This window comes from Monodon monoceros, unplaced genomic scaffold (assembly GCF_005190385.1).
Source record: "Monodon monoceros isolate NGI ecotype Baffin Bay Population unplaced genomic scaffold, NGI_Narwhal_1 Super_Scaffold_12, whole genome shotgun sequence".
Classification (NCBI taxonomy): Eukaryota; Metazoa; Chordata; class Mammalia; order Artiodactyla; family Monodontidae; genus Monodon; species Monodon monoceros.
The window spans coordinates 125,991,820-126,010,524 of NW_021703768.1; the positions used below are offsets into that span (position 1 = coordinate 125,991,820).

General features: G+C 51.0%; 1 protein-coding gene across 1 annotated transcript in view; it reads left to right on the forward strand.

Annotated features, from left to right (window-relative positions):
- Nucleotides 1-18,705, forward strand: part of PPARGC1B (PPARG coactivator 1 beta) — a 108,218-nt gene that overhangs the window by 67,428 nt on the left and 22,085 nt on the right. The window contains exon 2 of the mRNA XM_029218194.1: nucleotides 11,558-11,731. Coding sequence (XP_029074027.1) covers nucleotides 11,558-11,731 — 174 coding nt within the window. The remainder of the gene's footprint in view (nucleotides 1-11,557; nucleotides 11,732-18,705) is intronic.

The following is an 18,705-nucleotide window of genomic DNA, read 5'->3' on the forward strand; positions in this document are numbered from 1 at the left end:
GTGTACAATTTAGTGGCATTAAGTACATTCATGATTTTGTACAAACATCACCACTATCTATTCCCAGGCATTTCTTCATGCGTCTCACACCTGAGGTTGGCTGACACGTGCCAGTCCCTCTTGCCCTGCCCCTTGGGCATATTCTGATTTTGAAGGAACCCCGCAAAATGAGACGGGGAAAGGAAAGCGCCTGTTAGGTTATGATCCCGCAGCATGATTAGGGAGTTGGGGTCCCCCCATTCAGCTGCGTGAAATGGGTGCTTTCCCAGGGCTAGCTGTAGCCTTCTGCCTTCCTTCCTGTTCAGTAAAGGCATTGGAATGGGAGGGGAGATCCTACTTGCTGACAGAACCGTGAATCAGCTCTAATCTCTTTTCTTAAAGTAAAACCTATTCATTTAGCAAACTTCACTCCTTTCATTATAAATCAGGCAAGTGTGTTGCAACTCATCTCAAAGCTGAATGCTACTTACCATTGTGATGGACCATTTACTACCTTTGATAAAAATGTAATAACAGTTCCTCACATACGGCCAGCACTTTAGAGTTTTCCTACTTTCCCATCCCAAATGCCTCACTGGACAAGACTGGGACAGTTCCACAGCTACCCTAGGGTCGTGTGCTCCATTGTAGAGATGTGGAAACTGAGGCCCCAGGGAGAAGGGGTGTAGGACAGGATCTGATCTCATTTCAGTCACCTGAACATACAGTAACTCTTTCACCCTCATTCCACCCAGGTGGGGATTAGGGTGAGGCAAAGGAGACATTTGGTTCAGACACAAAATTTAAGGAGATGCCAACAAGCTCAGTCATCAAGATAAATCATATTTTAATGCAACATTTGTATATGTTGTAATAGTTAATATGTTAATAGTCAATGCCAAAGTATCCATTTTGAACACACCACATCTTTTAAATAAAGGAGGGAAGAGTGCCATGCAGAGCCAAGTAGTCACCTGAAGCAAAAGGAAAAATCAGTACCACTGACCTTGTCTTTATTTAGAATTTTGATATGTTGCTCATCATGGATTTTTAGGGGGCATTAATTTTGATTGTTTTCACAATATTGCATTAAATATGATCTGTCTTGATTGCTGAATTTTTTGGTGCCCAAGGCTGGTACCCTCACCTCAGCCTAATCCCAGCCCTGATTCTAGCTTCCAATGTCTGTGCACTCCTGTGACAGAGGACCCCCCTCCCAGGGTCCCCAGGCCTCAAGTCGTCATATGCCAGGGCCTTTCAACCACTGTAGAGGGTGGCATTCGATCCCTGCAGTCTATTTTTGTGCCTGCCCTTCAGCGACTAATAAAATGTTGCTCTGGGTAGAGCTGATGTGTTGAAATGGTGAGTGTCAATGTCAGGTGGTTTGTGTGATCGTATATCTTCATTCTTGACCTCTCAGAGGGGCCTGGAACCAGGAAAGAAAAGGAGCTCTCGACGCTTTTGCCCCCACAGAGTTGGACAAAAACTCAAAATTGTTGTCGAATAACTGAGGCTGCCAGGGAATTTGGCCTTGTCTTGGGACTGTACGGAGAAAATGTCCATGTTGCAGTCTCTTGCTCTTGTGTACCACCCTTTCCAGTTTACAGGACACTTCCACATGGATCTCATTTTGTTTATTGAGCAGCTACTATATGTTGGGCATTGTGCTAGGCTCTGGGAAACAGCGGGGAACAAAGACAGACACCGCCTCTGCCCGCATGGAACTCATAGCTGGGGGAGGTGACAATACACAAGTAGATAAGTGAAAAAGGGGGAAGAGCTCTGAAGAGGGAGGGACGCTGGTGATGGTTGCACAACGGTGTGAATATACTTACTGCCACTGAATTGCCTAATTAAAAATGGTTAAAATGGAAGATTTTATACTATGTGTATTTCACCACAATTAAAAAAAAATACCGGCAAAGGGGGGAGGGGATATCAGAAAGTGAAACGTGTTAATTGAGGGACTTAGAGCAGGTGATGGGAGCGAGATGGGCAGCCACTTTAGGATACAGTGGTCAGCAAGGCTCACCTCAGAGGGACATTTAATCTGGGATGGGGCTGATAAGAAAGGACCAGCCATGCGCAGAAGAAAGATAGAGGAGGCATCCCAGGCCGAGGGAGCTGCCAGCACAGAGACCCCAGGGTGGAAACTCAAGCCACACAGCAGTTCCATGAGGGAGGCTGGTCCCTGGAGATGGAAAGGGACTGTTAACCAGTCTTAACAGCAGGTGGATACCGGCACACGCTTCGCAGTTCACAAAGCGCTTTTCCTGCCGCTCTCCTGTGAATTGAAGAGGCCCTTGAATTCAAGTGCATAAAATTGACAGCAATTGTAGGCGAACACAGTATGCGGACGACACTGCCCCTGAAACACCTTCACTCACTCTCGCTCACTCGTGTCACAGAATATACTTCACCCTTTTACTGTTTTAAAATAAACGAAAGCACCACCTTCCTGGGCCAGGGGCAGCCTGTGTTGGCTGACAGGTGCCAGGATCTGTGCAGCCACAGTGGGGTGCAGGGGTGTGGGGCGCCAATGGTGCCCTCTTAGACCTCAGTGCCCACCACCTGCCAAGACAGCCAGGAGCTGCTCCACCCCAGGTAACCTGGCCCAGGCACAGCTCTGAGAGACCTTAGGGATTTCTGTTGGATAAGGGGCTGCTTGCAGGCAACAGGGAGGAGGAAAGGAGATGCCCAAGATAACACCTGTCCCAGGAGACTGTCTGCCTCAGTGTCCTTATCTGCAAAATAAGAGAGTCATCTCTAGAAGTATTTCCACAGCCTCTTCCAGTGCCAAAAGCCCCAGTTCTGTCTTCTGGGAGTCCACTGTAAGGATTTATTTCCTATACAATGCAAGCTGCAATCCATGTCCAATAGCCACCTTATCCGATGACAAGCAGGAACTACAGCTGGGGGTTGGTGGGGTGGGTGGAGGGCTGGAGAGGGGAATTCCTCGGAAAAAGTCAGTGAGAGTACGAAATCATAAAACGTAATACCTAACGTTGTTGTTTAATGAAGCCATATGGCATGCACATTCATTATTGCCAGCCTTTTGCTCTAGGACTGCTTGTGCTGCCGACGCTGAAATCCCAAGCGCTCTCTCCTGCCTGGTCCACACCCACGCTGCCAGGGCTCCTATTTCCAGATTGGGAATTCACTCAGTTGGATTAAGAATTTAGACTCAAGCAATCTAAGTGCAGAATCCTTCAGATTCTTGCCAGTGCCTCCCTAATCTTTCACTGTTAGCTCACCCACACATAATTTGACAGCAGGGTTTTTGTATGTTTTTTTTTTTAAAAAAACAGCTCAACTTTATTGAGTCCTTCCACAGCCTTCAACTTAGTTGCCGTCGCAGTCTCTTCTTTTATACTCATATTTTCTGTTGATGAACCGTTTCATTAGAGTTGGTAATTATTGGAATTCCCTGGTGGTCCAGTGGTTAGGACTCTGCAGGGGGCATGGGTTCAATCTCTGGTTGGGGAGCTAGGATGCTGCAGGTGGCGTGAGCCCCCCCCCCAAAAAAAAAAAAAAAAAAACTTTGTAATTATAGTAACAAATGGGTTTGGGAAGAAACACAAATGACATTGAACAAACAACCCAGCTGCTGGAGATGACCTGGAGGGTTGTCTCTGAGACTCTGGGGCGCCTTGGGCCTTAGTAATGTGTGTTGTTACAGGAGGGGATGAAGAGTGTTGGTTAACCCGGGCGGTTGCTTAGGGGAGTGTTTGTTGTACCAAAGGCCTGAGAGGGCCTGGTAAGGATTAGGTTTGGTGGCAAGTAACAGAAAACTGCCCAAAATGTTGAAGACTTTGACAGGCTCCACGTTGAGTCCTCCCTCATGTCCTGAGGTGGATATCCCAGGGCCGATTGGCACTTAGAAATATCAGGGACCCCACTTCCCCCATCCTATCGCCTCGCCTACCAAGAAGAGCTGCCTTCCCAAGGTCACTGGTAACTGGTCGTCCTCCCGGCCTGGCCTTGTAGTCCAGTTCTGAGCACTGGACCCATTTTGCTCTCTGGGCTGGAGGACCCACTCTTGCCAGGCCTGGTGACCTTCTGTCAGATCACCTTACGCTAAGCCCTGAGCGGGTAGCTGCGTAGCTGGGGCTTGAGGCCCCGCTGAAAAGCGCTGAGCATCACTGAGTTTCTGCTCGGCAGGCCTGGGGCCAGATGCTCCTGTGTGGAAAGGGCCTCCATGATGTTCTGAGACACTTAGCCTTGAGTGTTTTGGCGGGAGATCCTTTCAATGGTCTGATTTATCTTTAAGCTCAGGGTGTTTTGTTCTTTTAGGCTGAGCTCAGAGCCCCTGTGTTTTCTACTTATTCTTCCTGGAGCTTAATTTTGTGTCTGTGACTCCTGAGTCTTACGAGGATGCTGTAGTATTTCTTTGAGGTCTAAAAATCAATTACTCTTCCTACTGTTCTCCTGGAAGCATCTTCAGGAGTTTTGTACTAATTTGGAAGACAGTGGAAAGCTTAGGTTTTTTTTTTTTGGATGTAAGAGAGATGAATCAGTCATAACTTTTTCATTGATAGGTGACAAACTCCAGCAGGTACATAATCTGGAAAGGGACCTTATTCACTCACATAATTGTGGAGTACAGGAAATAGACTGGCTTCAGGCACATTTGTATCCAAGTGTTTAAATTATTTTTATCCGGAATACATCTCTCTTTGCTTCTTTTTTTTTTTTTTTTTTTTTTTTTTTTCTGCGGTACACGGGCCTCTCACTGTGGTGGCCTCTCCCGTTGCGGAGCACAGGCTCCGGACGCGCAGGCTCAGCGGCCATGGCTCACGGGCCTAGCCGCTCCGCGGCATGTGGGATCTTCCCGGACCGGGGCACGAACCCGTGTCCCCTGCATCGGCAGGCGGACTCGCAACCACTGCGCCACCAGGGAAGCCCTCTCTTTGCTTCTTGACTCTGCATTCCCCGTGCTGGCTTCATTCTTGGGCAGGCTTTTCGCAGGTGGAAGCAAAGATGGCTCGCAGCGTCTCCAGAATTAAATTCAACCAGCTGAGCACCCTTGTCCACACGCTCCAGCACGTTCCTGGTGTTCACTCTGACCCACCCCTGTGAACCAGTTGCTGTGGTCACTGGATGAGACCCTTTAATTGGCCAGACTGTGCTTACCTGGACCGCCTGGATTCGGGGGAGGGATGACTTCCCCAAGGAGATCAGTGGGCTGCCACCATTAGGAAGGGGAATGGGTGGGAGGCCAGCCAAATAACAGACGTAGGAGGAGAAAAAGGAAAACATCTGTATAATGAAATGGCTTTGTGGGGACATCATGAATACTTACTTCACTTCCTTCCTAGAAGGCAAGTAGAGGTACAGGGTCATAGGTCTAGAGCAGGCTGGGTCTAATGAATCAGCAGTGGCTGGTAAGGCTCTGGGTTGCGAAGGCTCGGGGCTCAGTGGGAGGTAGAGCCGTGTTTGGTATCCGCCAAGTTAGGGAGGCGGGAAAGGTGAGCCCAGTGCCAGGTACCTACCACCCTATCAGATCTCATGCCCAGGCCAGTCTGGGCATTCCTAACAGTAATTTAAAGGGAAAACTTGCCCCAGACCATCAAATACAACTTCTTGTCAGCGAAGGATGCTTTGTAGGGCAGTACTTAGGGCATCCAAGATGTCAGTAAAGAAGTGTATGAGGCCTGGGTGGGAGCCCTGCTCCCACCCTCCAGGGCAGGCCCGGAGAGAGCCAGCGTGGTCTGACTGTTAGGGCAAGATCACCCGCCAAGAGAAACCACGAGCGATGGTAACACTGGAATGGGGGCTGGTGGAGGTTGAAGGAACATAGGATTGAGGGCATCCGCGGGTTTAGGACTGAGCAGATGGGTCATGAAGCACTGACCTCTGAGATGTCCTGCTTTCCCATCAGTCAAGTGGGGACGTTGACCACTGCCTACTTCCCGCATCTTGGGAAGGTACCAGTGAGACCATAGCTGTGAACATCACTTGAATGTCAGCTATAAATGCTGTATCAGTGACCACCATTCACGGGGTGTCTGACATGTGCCAGGCTCCTGACCTGTGATGTTTTATCTTTCTAAGAACACCGTGAGATAGGATTCTTTTTTATTATCCCCATTTTGTCAATAGAAACTAAGCCGGCAAAAGTTAGGTTCCTGACCACAAATGATTAACGTTAGTAGCCAAGCCAGGCCTAGCCCTTTATCCTTCTTCTCTAGGCCTCCTTCCATTTCAATACAGACCTTCTCTCTGCGTCTTTGTCTCTCCCTCTGTAAATTCATTTATTTATTCTACCTAAATACTTACCCCAAGCCTATGTGGATCACAGAAACTGGATAAGTGCAGTACGGAATTGTACTTGCAAATGCTTGCGCAAGAGGGGTCCATAGGGTCTTTGTGTTTGATGGTCTGTTTTCCAGAGGGGGCAGTGAGAACCCGAGAGAGGAGGTGACCCACCGAAGGATGCATAGTGAGTGCGGGCAGGCCCAGAACCCAAGTTCTGTTAGTGCAGCCCCCCCTCCCCCTCTCCTGCTTCCTTCCACTCAGTAAGTCTGAGAATGTGCTCTGGGTCAGGCACTAAGCTAGGTGATTTGCTGATTGTAGTCAGTAAAGCGGAGCCACCAATTTTTCCTGAAGATGCGTTCTTTCTTAAACAGGGAATCGATCTGCGACAAGATACCCAGGCTTCCAGTGAAGCAACTTAGAATCTGGATGAAACACCATTAATCCACTGCCGGGGCGTTTTATCTCCCTGGCTTGGGGCAGCTACAGCCCGTTCAGATCAGCAGTGTGGTGTCCCTGGAGGAATGGATACAGAAGGTTCTGCAACCAGAGGGGGGTGTCCCGAGCGTGTCAGGGGTGTGAGCAGACTGGTGGTGGGGACCACAGGGGCCTGTGCATGCGGGGCTGGTGCACAATGCAGCACATGTGGCCCCAGGCCTGTCCCTGCTCAGCTACAGACTAGCCCTGTGACTTGGGTCTTTCTCAGACTTTTCCCAAAGCTCCATCTCCCCATCCATAAATGGGAATAAATGGTCTTAAACGTTCCTTCTCACGTTCAGAAGCAGGATGTCGGGCAATGGCACAGGCTTTGTTAGGGAGCCAGGAGACCCGGGGTTTGAATCTCAGCTTTACGTTTCTGGGACCCTGGGTGCTATGCGTTGAATTGTGTCCTCCATACAAAGGTATCTTGGCATCCTAAACCCCAGTGCCTCAGAATGCGACCTTATTTGGAGATAGGGTCTTTACAGAGGCAATCAAGTCAAAATGAGGTCGTTAGGGTGGGCCTAATCTAAGGGGAAATTTGGACAGAGACAGGCACATGTAGAGGGAAAGGAACGGGAAGAGACACAGGGACAAGATGCCATCCACTAGCCAACCAGAGAGGCCTCAGAAGGAGCCAACCCTGCCAGCAGCTTGATCTCAGACTTCTAGCCTCCAGAACTGGGAGGAAAAATATTTCTGTTGTTTAAGCCACACTGTCTGTGGTGCTCTTTTACGACAGCCCTGGCAAACTAATACAAGTGACTGGACTGAGTTTCCTGATTAGTAACATGGGGACAGTGACCCCTGCCCTGTAGCGTCGTTACAAGAATCTGCTGAGAGGATGTATATAAGACACTTAGTGTGGCCCTTGGCATATAGAAAGTGCTCAGTAATAGCAGTGACTTAGCCTGTGCTGTGACCCCCCTACCTCCCATTCCATGGGTGGGTCCTGCTGGGGCTGCCCAGTACAGAACAGGAAGGCCTCAAGTCAGACCTTTCAAAAGAGAGCTGGGTCACCGGAGGCACCGCTTCAAAAGCCTCTCTAAATATGGAGAGGGCCAGAGAAATCACTATTAATGCAATGTTTAATGGTTTTTAGCTGGAGAGTGGCCTCAGCCGTAATTGACAAGGCCTTGAAGCTGAGGGTTTTTTTTGTTTTTTTTTTTTTGCGGTACGCGGGCCTCTCACTGTTGTGGCCTCTCCCGTTGCGGAGCGCAGGCTCAGCAGCCATGGCTCACGGGTCTAGCCGCTCTGCGGCATGTGGGATCTTCCCGGACCGGGGCACGAACCCGTGTCCCCTGCATCAGCAGGTGGACTCTCAACCACTGCGCCACCAGGGAAGCCCGAGGTTTCTTTATTTTTATGCCCTGGGTACACATTGAGTATGTCAAGCTGCTCTGGCTAATCATTAAGTGCAGTAGTCATGGCCACTTGATGGGCATTTTGTAAAGGAGGTGGCATGGCTTTCATGGGAAGGACGCTCATTGGATAACCCTGAGCAAATCCATTATCCTCCTTGGGCCTCAGTTTCCATAGGTGCAAAGTGAAGTAGGTAGACCAACCAGGTCAGGAGTTCTTAGCTGTGTCTGTGAAGGGCTAGAAGTTAAGTCTAAATTCCTTGCACGCACATGCACTGTGCACACATATCCATAACTAGTTCTTGAAGGCGCATCGTTCTCCCGAATTGTCCACAAAGACTTGCATGGACAACCTCTCAGGGCTGCTGGTTCCTGGCTGGTCTGGGATTCTGGAACTCTGATTTAAAAGCTGTTTCTAAGACTCAAAAAGCAAGCCCTGTAGAGGTGGCTGCTCTGAGTTACTAGCACGGGCTGGTTCTAGAACGTATAGAGAGAGCTCCCCAGAGAGCTTATAGCTGGGGCTTTGCTGGCCAGGGAGGCCCTAGCTGCCTAGCATCCTTGTCTGTCTACTTTTGGCCTTCCCTCCTGCTCCACAGGGCCTCGGTGCTGTCCTCCCAGCCCCACCACCTGCTCCTCTCCTGGATGCTACACCAGCCTAACCCATCTGCCTGCTTCCCACCCCCATCACACTTGGCGCAAAACCCAAATCCCTTCAATCCCTACCTGATCCGGCCTCCACCCGCCTCTCTGAAGGCATCCTCTCCCTCCCCCTACTCTAGGGCTGAGCTGCAGCCTCACTGGCCTTTGGTCAGTACCCCATTCTCTAGGCTTGGTCCCCACCTGGATCTTTGACTTTGCTGGGTCCTCTCTGCCTGGAAGCTTTTTCTCCACATTTTCCACTGCCTGGCTCCTCCTTCAGGTCTCAAACCAGACGTCAGCTCCTCCAGGAAGCCTTTTGTCACCCCGTCTAAGTAGATTCCCCTCCTTCTCTTGTCCTCTATCAGTGCACCTGGTTTGTTTCTTTTGTGGCACTAGCACCATCTGTAATGAAATATTTATGTGTTTTCTTCCCCCACTGAGATGTCGACAAATGAAGGAAAGAACTGAGTCTTATACATCACAGTGCCTGACTCACAGTAGCACTTAATAAATGCTTGTAGGCCCCTGCTATCATGCACGCCTCAAATTTAAATACTAACAACACCAAGTACTGTTGAGGGCGTGGAACAATAGAAACTCATATGGCTAGTGGGAGTGTGCAATGGCACCACCACTTTGGAGAGCAATTTTGTAGTTTTTTTTTTTGCGGTACGCGGGCCTCTCACTGTTGTGGCCTCTCCCGCAAAATATTGCGGAGCACAGGCTCCGGACGCGCAGGCTCAGTGGCCATGGCTCACGGGCCTAGCCACTCCGCGGCATGTGGGATCTTCCCGGACCGGGGCACGAACCCGTGTCCCCTGCATCGGCAGGCGGACTCTCAACCACTGCGCCACCAGGGAAGCCCAATTTTGTAGTTTTTAATCAAGTCACACATACGCTTACCATATGACCCAGCAATTCCACTCCTAGAGATTCACCCAAGAGAAATAAAAACATAGGTCCACACAAAGACTTGTACACACGTACTGTAGGCTTGTTCATCACAGCCAAAAACTAGAAACAAACCAATCATCCGTCTAGAACAGGCAAGACCACTGTACCCCCATAGTCCAACTGGGCAGGGGGAGATTTGCAGCCCCAGGAGGGGGCTGAGAATCCTCACTGGAGTGACTCAGGACTTAATATTCATGGATGTTGAACACAAGTGGATTGGAGAAAGACCGGGCAGATGGAGGGCAGGTGTGGTCAGGGATGTCCCTGGAGACATACTCTCTGGGCACCGTGCTGCCTGGCCTGAGAGCAGGGACTGACCGCTTGGGAGAACCCAGCCCCGGTGCTGCCTGTGTGTGCACGATTCTTGCAAAATGCCAATTAAGACATTTGACCCAAATTCGGATAAAAGCCTTTTTCCTGTGTCAAGTTGAGCTAATAATATACATTTATTCATAATTTATGAGGCCTAGTAAGTGGGAACAATTAAGGAAAAGGTCTGGATAAAACCTATTTCTCTTAAGTGTCACACAAGCCTGTCTGTTCTCTAAAGAGGTTCCACCCTCCTTTGCCTGCCATGAAACTCTGTTGTTCTCATTATTTTTAAAAATTTGTTGTCATTACTGCTCGCTACCATTTATTGAGCAACTTACCAAGCCAGGCTACGGCACTGCCTCCTTTAATATTAACTGTATGAGACAGTTGTTGTTCCACTTTACAGATGAGACAGTTGAGCTTCAGAGAGGTGAAGGGACTTGCCTAAGGCATCACAGCTGGCGAATGGGGATTATGATTCAGGTCTACCAGACCCCAGCGCCTGTGGTGTCCTCTTTCTGTGTTAGCCTCCCCACTCAGGCTGTTTCTGAATCTGCAAGGCAGCCCTTCTGTTGGTAACTGTTAAACTTGGGAGACCAGGGTGAGAAGGTGACCACCTTCTGAGTCCACAGGTCTGGGGTTAGGCCTGAGAATCTGCATTATTTCTTATAGGTTCCCAGGTGGTTCTGCCCCTGCCGGTCCTGGGACCACCCTCTGAGAAGCATCAGTTCGGTCGGTACTGTTACCAGGTCCTCCATGACTCCCTTCTACCCCACCCACCACTGGCAGGTGGGTTTATGGCCTTGTAGACCTTTTCCTGTGTACTGGCACGGTATTCTCATACGTATTATCGTGAGAAGTGTGTAGCTTGAGTCTGTCCCATTCTTTTCACACATGTGGGGTAATATCTTACTTGCTGATATTCTGCAGTTTAGTATTTTATTTAACATGCCATGGAGAACATGCATAACGGCCTCATTCTTTTCAACAGCACTGTTTTATGATATAGGTGATTATAGCTTTACTTACCTATTGTCTACTGATGGGTGGTCTTCCACACTTTAGACGTTACAAATATTCCTGGGAACATGGGTGAGTGTTCTTCCAAAACACAGCAATCATTCAATGATGTCATCTCTCATTATTATTGCTTTTTGTTGTTTCATTATTCATATAGAGGGGTTGTTGCCTTCCGCAAATCCCCTTTCAGGTGGAAGCAGTTGTATAAAGGAATAGATCTCTATTTATAGGTTGTAATAAAGTTTTCAACAAAATATTTCTGGTAAGAGAATAGAGGTGCTATGCGGGCAGGGCTTTGAGGGGTGTATAGGAGTGCAGAGGAGGTGGGGACGGAGCAGCAGGAAGGGGGATTTGTACTGCCAGGGCCTGACTTAGCTCATGGTAGGTTCGACAGTTGCAAGAGGATGCTGCTTTACATTTCTTGGTCGCTTGGCAAAATCAGGCCTCGGACAAAGGCAGCCACAGGTTCAGACTGGCAGCATCCTGAGTAAGAGGGTCCCTGCTGGGGTCTAACCAAACTCAGCTCTGACCCGCCTTCTTCCTTCCTGTCTCCTCAGGGCGGGGGGTCTGGGGAGGAGCAGCTCTGCGCTGACTTTCCAGAGCTAGACCTCTCCCAGCTGGACGCCAGCGACTTCGACTCGGCCACCTGCTTTGAGGAGCTGCAGTGGCGCCTGGAGAACCCTGAGACCGAAACCAGCCAGTACAGCCCCAACGATCCGGAGCTCTTCCAGGTATGCCCTCCGGAACCTCACTGCCTCTCTCTCCCTCTAAAAGCCCGGCTCTGCCCTGAGCCATCTTCTTCTACACTTGCTCATGCAAAGAAGTCTCCTCATCCACCAAAGCTCTTGGGACCCTGTCTCTTGTCCTGGGTCTACACTTGATCTTGGGCAGCTCTTGCCCCCTTGCCAGGCTGTGTTATCACCCCTGGGAAGTGAGGGCTCGGAAGAGCTGCTCTCTCTATGCCCCCAGTCAGAACTGAGTCCCTCTGTGAGCCAGAGGGGGTTCCAAGGCCTCCCTTCCCTGTATGGCCACAGTGAACTCTCATTCCCACCCTGTGAAGCAGGTGAGATTATTCCCCCATTTTACAGATGAGGAAACTGAGGCTTGAAGAAGTTTAGTCACGGGCCTAGGGTGATTTACCTCGTCGGTAGCTGAACTAGATTTAAACCCAGTTTGCCTGCCTCCTGAGCCAGAGCTTTATAACCATGCTGACACCATAATGGGAATGACTCACATTCTCTGTGGCAGGACTGTCCCTGTTTGTGTATATTAACTCGCTTAATTTTCTTAACAACTCACACACAGGAGTATAGTTATCTCCATTTTTCAGTTGGAGCCTAGAGGTTCTTTAAAAAGAGGCAGTGCCAGGAACCGCAGCGCATATCTATGCATCTGCCTCTGTTCTCAGCTTTGGAGGCACATTTCCTTTAAGAAGGCCTCAAACAGGGGGTAATGTGATGTCTGGGATTTGCATCAGAATAAAACAATCCCTACATGCATTTGCATTTGTGGGTGTGGGTGCACGGCATGGAGGTAATAAGTGAAATGTGATTGGCCACGTTGAAGCTGGGTGATGGGTACGTTTGGACTCATTATTCTTTCCTTGAAATATGCTCCCCTATAAAGATTGGAGGAAGAAGCCATAGCGCCCTGTGTCTGTCTGGCAGATGGATGATGGTGATGATAATGTCTGGCAATATAATAATAACGATAGCGACGACAATAATAATAACATACCATGTGCCAAGTCAGTGTGCCAAGAGCACCATCTCAAATAGTACTCCTGACAGATTGTATCATTCCTTCTAGAAATGTTTATGGAGCTCCCTGTATGTGTCAGACACTGTGTTCAACAGTGGACTCTATGGTCTAGAGGGAAGACTGACCCTAGATCAGGTAATACATAAACCAACAGTGGTCACTTGTGACATGGGCACCGTAGGAATAAACCTGGGATGAGAAGAGCATCTAAAGGCTGGGTGGTCAGGAAAGGCCTTTCCGAGGAGCAGATGCTTCGGCTGAAGGAGGAGGAGGAGCCACATGATGAGTGATGATCACAGAGTGGGGAAGCAGGAAAGCTCGCTGTGTTGGGACCCGAAGGACTGGAGCAGTAGCTAAGGGGAAGGTGCCAGGAAGTAGTTGGGGGGTGGAGGTGGGCTAGGAGGGGCCAGATCATGCAGGCTCTCCCGGGCCATGTTAAGGAGCTGGATTTTTCCCAAGATTATTCTAACCTGTCGGTAGAAAAACTATTAGTAACCCATTTTACAGGTGAGGAAAGTGACGCTCAGAGAGGTTAAGTAACTTGCCCAAGGCCATACAGTTAGGAAGGGTCAGAGTGTAGACTCTAACACAGGACCCCAAACCCCTCGCTGTTGTATAACCTCTTTGCCAACCCTATGACGATCAGCAGGGCTGGGCTCTAATTCTGGCTCTTTCCCAGGACGTCCATTCTTTCTCACAACAATGGGGTTAACTACACTGTGCTACCTCCTCCCTCAGAGGGGGCCAACTTCCAGGAAATGCTTCCAGGTTATGGAGAGCTGATGAGTGAGAGGGGTTTAGATGCTGCGGGGAGACCATCCCCACCTAAACTGTACAGGCCTCACCTACTCAGAGACTGGCCAGACCCACTAGTAAGCTCCTGCCAAGGTCCTACTATGTGCATGAAATGGTCTCAGACACAAGTCAGCCTTGGTATGGCCCTTGGGCTCTTAGCACAGCAAGGAGGGCAGGAGAATCTTCACAGATGGTTAGTGAGGCAGAACTCTGCCCACCCAGCCCCTCTCCCCTTCATGGCCCGCACTCCACCTCTGCTCCACCCATACACACTGGTGTGCCTCTGCGGTGATTATGTGATTAGTGCCTGATTCCTCCCTGCCCCCCTCCCCCATCATAAACCCCCTGAGCTTGGGGGCTGATACAGCGTTGTGCACTGTTATATCCCCAGGGCTCTGCATGGAGCCCGGCACTTTCTTGGGGCTTAAAAAATATTTATCATATGAATAAATCCTTTGACCCCCAGCTGTCATGTTAGCCCCTCCTAAGGCAGGTGGTCAGTGACTTCCTCTCTGGGCTCCCATCCTGTGTACGTGCATGCCTGTGACCTTCAGGCTTCGAGCTCCTTGAGGACAAACAGAGTTTTGTTCTTCTGTGGGGCCCTTGTGCATTGAAAAGACTCAATCATATGTGTTGAATGAAGAAACTGATTGTAATAGTTTCCTTCCTGCCAAGGACCAGACACGACCCATTCCAGAGTCCTTGAGCTGGGATACAGGGACCAGAGGTTCTAATACCCCCTCTGCCGCTAACTGGGACAGCGTCCTTATCTGACCAGTGGCAGTCATAGAGCCATGCTGCCTTGTGTCAGAGCCGTGTTCTCACAAGTCAGGTGGTACCATCACTATGGAAACAGACAGAGTGGAGAACAGCCACCCTTACAAGAGTTGACAACTGCTTGGGGGCAGGGACAGTGCCTTCTGTTTCTGTGTGCCCAGAGTCCTAGGGCCAGGGTCACAATAGGCTAAACTTAGTAAGTATTTTTGGAGGAAGCAGGTGTTTGGTTCTATCACCGTGTGCCACGTGGCCTTGGGCTAGTAGCTCCTCACTGTTGGGCCTAAGTTTCCCCAGGTGAGAAATGAGGAACGAGCGTGGATCAGATCAGTGATTCTTACTCTGTTGTAGGGAGAGAGTCACTGGGTCCTGTTAGACCCTGAGGACATCTGTGGACCCACCCCCAGAAAAAAGGAAGGGAAGATGGTTTCCGGGGTTTCCTGCACCCCAGTTAAGCCCTGGAACGGTAGATGATTTCTGAGTGTTCTTCTGGCCCTGATAGCCTAAATTCTGTCCTGTGTCCTTCCTTCAAGCTCCTCTAGGCACCCGGAATGAAGCGTTCTCCCTCAGGTTTCTTGCAGGTTCCTTTTCCTTCAGCCTAAGAGAGCTCAGGAAGGTTGGGGGTGGAGCAAGTCTATTAATATCCCTTCCTCAGCTGATTAACTCTCCATTAATTTGCACTTTGTTTCTAAGCGGAGCCGGGAGAGCTGAGCTAACGGGCCGGAAGAGGAGAGGGGCGGCTCCCTGTGATGTATTGTCCTAGGGTGCTGATGGCACGATGCCGAGAGCACGAATGGACTTTCTTCCCAGACAGGGTCAGGACCCCCAACCCTGTCTGGCTGTTCCAGAGCTGGAGCAGCCCAGGGAGGGCTGAGGAGAGAGCGGGGAGACCTTCTGTCAGTCATTTTGTTTTTACTCAACCTGTTGGGGCTCCTTGGGGTCTCTGCCATCTGGCATTCCTTTCAGCACCATGCCTGGCACCTAGTAAGTCCTTGACCATCCTCTCCAGCCCCTCCTGCCTTGCTGTGTGACCTTGGCCAGTCTCTTTCCTGGACCTTCATTCCCCCCACCCCCAAAAGAATGGCAAATAGGCTTCCTCATGAGTTCCAACTGAGACGTATTGGCAGTGTTGCCTGGAGGGTTGTGGTCAGAAAGGTGGAAGGGCAGGGTGGGGGGTAGGGATGGGGACAGTAGCACGCAGGCTACATGTTTGACGTCCCTGGTCACTACGTGATCCCTGAAGTCCCTTCCAGCTCTGATAGTTGTGATAATTCAGAATATCTCTGGGCCATGCTTCTCTCCCTGTGAAAGAGGGAACCCTCATTCCATCCAGTGCTGATGACATCATTTCTGAATAACTTCCCTCCAGAATCTGTTTTTTGAGACACTAATCTCAGTCTCTCCCTAGTGGTCAGAGTTCATTGTTTGGTTCACTCATTCTTCCATTCAGCAAATCTGCCTGGAGCCTCCCATGCCCCAGGCACTGAGCTAGACCCGGGAACATTGCACAGAGCCCTTGTGTCACTGCCTCCAAACTGGCCTTCCAAGTAGCCTTTGGAGGGAAGCCAACCAGGGATCCTGTCTTCCCGTTGACCAGAAATCAGCAAGGCTTAGAAGAGGGAAATGACTTGCCCAGGATCACCCTGTCAGTGGCAGAGCTGCTGCCACGGTCAGCCCCAAGAGTGGTCCTTGAGCCCCAGCTCCCAAGGTCTTAACTCCCCATCAGGCTGGGCAGATTGCTCTGGGAACACAGGGTTGGGATTCTGGCCTGAGGATGGGGATGAGAGGCTGCCACTTGAGCCCGATTGCATTCCCGAACCAGAGTTATTGGGCCTGGATCTGCCCTTGGACTCCCATCCCCAGGGCCCAGGTCAGGCTCAGCCAGAACCTTTTGACCTTTTCTTTTATTCTTAGCTCTGTTCCAAAATCACAAACACATTTTTTCTCTTCTCCCCATGTCCCCCCTTCGAATTACTCAGCTGCTGCTCCGGCTGCAAGGCCTGGAACAGATTTCATGCAGCCAAAAGGCCGTCACGACAGGAGTATTTCGAATGAACTTCCTGAAGAAAGGATAAACATCCTGACCTGGGATGGGAAAGAGTGCTGGGGAAGGGCATCATGTGACAGAATTGCCTCCTGCCAGAACAGGCCCAGCAGCCAGGGTTTACTGAATGAGGCGCTTGGTGCCTCACCTAATAGCAGTGTGACCTCTGTGGCCCAGGGCCGGTGGGCTGGTATCTGTCGGTGGGCTGGGAGTGTGCACGCTGACCCTTGTGTTATGTCTGAGACATCAGGGAAGGAAGCTTCTTGGCTCATGTGTGTGTGCTGTGCTCCGTGTAAGCCCTGCCTCTGCCCTGGATTTGCTGTGTGGATGAATGCAACGTACCCAGGACACATCGGTCAACCTCTATGAGTCTCAGTTTCCTCAAATGCAAAATGGTGATGGGAATAGTATCCTTCCCTGCAGAGGCTATTGTGGGGTTTACCTGAGGCAGTATTTACAAAGCCTCTCTATTCCTCTCGTTAGCCAAATTCTTTGTCCCTGGCCTTGGCACTAGGTTTTCTCTCTGCCTGGAATCTTCTTTCCTCAGCTCTTTGCCTGGCTGGTTCCTTCTTATCTTTCAAGCCTAAGCTTCAGTATTAGCTGCCTAAAACAGCCTTCTTTGACCACTGTCAATAGCCTGTGAATCTTCACCGCCTTCTTATTCTCCATCACAGCTGCCTTTCATTTTTTCCCAGGCTGTCTCACTCTCTGAAATGATCTGATTTTGTTTCCTTGTTTAATTCTTTTCTCCACTGGAGGGTAAACTCCGTGAGGACAGGGGCTGTATCAGTCTTGGGATGCTCTGTCACCAGTGCCCAGACAACACCAGGCACAGAGTAGCCATTCAGTACATATGTGCTAGGAGAAGCGGGGGGGGGGGGGAGGAATTGCCCACTGCCGCCATCATTATCATCATCACCACCATCACCACCACCACCAACAGCAACATCACCAGCATCCCCATCAACACCATCATCCCCACCACCATCACCATCATCACCACCACCATCACCATCATCACCATCACCATCATCACCACCACCACCACCATCACCATCATCACCACCACCACCATCACCATCATCACCACCATCACCATCATCACCATCATCCCCACCACCACCATCACCATCATCACCATCATCCCCACCACCATCACCATCACCCCACACCACCACACACCACATCACCACCATCCGCACCACTCACCAACCACCACCATCAACCACCACCATCACCACTCACCACCACCACCAACACCACCATCACCACCACACCATCACCACCACACCACCACCATCACCACAACCCATCACCCACCACCACCACACCCCCTCCCATCACCACCACCACCACCCATCAACACACCACCACCCCAATCATCACCACACCCCATCAATCACCACCACCATACCACAACCACCTCCTCACGCAGCCAACCATCACCACCCTACATCACCTGACCCCACATCGACCGATCCCTACACCACCCCGACCATCAACCCACCACCACCACACCACACCACCCCACCTACCATCACCATCAACACATCCACCACACCACGCCACCACCGACAGTCCATCCCCACCCTCACGCACCCACACCGCCACCATCACCCTCATCACACCACCCATACCCACCATCTCACCCATCCATCCCATCACCACCACATCACCATCAATCCCCAAACCATCCGTACGACCTCATCCATCCCCCCCACCACCCCCACCACCTCACCATCCCGCGATCACCACCACAGCCACTAACACCACCTACCCCCCCACCCCCCCACCCCCACCCCCCACCACCCTCACGCCACCAGCCACACACCATCACACCGCACACCCCGCACCATCGCACACACACAGCCCACCATCCCCCCTCCCACCTACACCACCACCCTCACTCACCCCTCACCTCAACCACCCCCCCCCGACCACCACCATCACCCACCCCCACCCTTCCACCCCCCCCTACACCCCAACAACTACCACAATAACCCACCACCACACCCCACCCATCGACCCTCCACCCACCCACCACACCATGCACCATCCCACCCCCATGCGACCACTCACCCAGCCGCCCTCCACCCTCACCCACCACCCCACCAAATGCAACCCACCACCAGACCACTCTCCCCTCCACCAGACCGCACCACCAACCATCAACATCCCGCCCCCACCATCCCACCCCCGCACCATCCACCACCCCACCACCCACCCCTCCCCCCCCCCCCCATCACCCCTCACCACCACCTCCCTCCCACCATCCCCCCCCCACCAATCACCATCCCTCAACCCACCACCATGTCCATCTCGCCCCCCCAC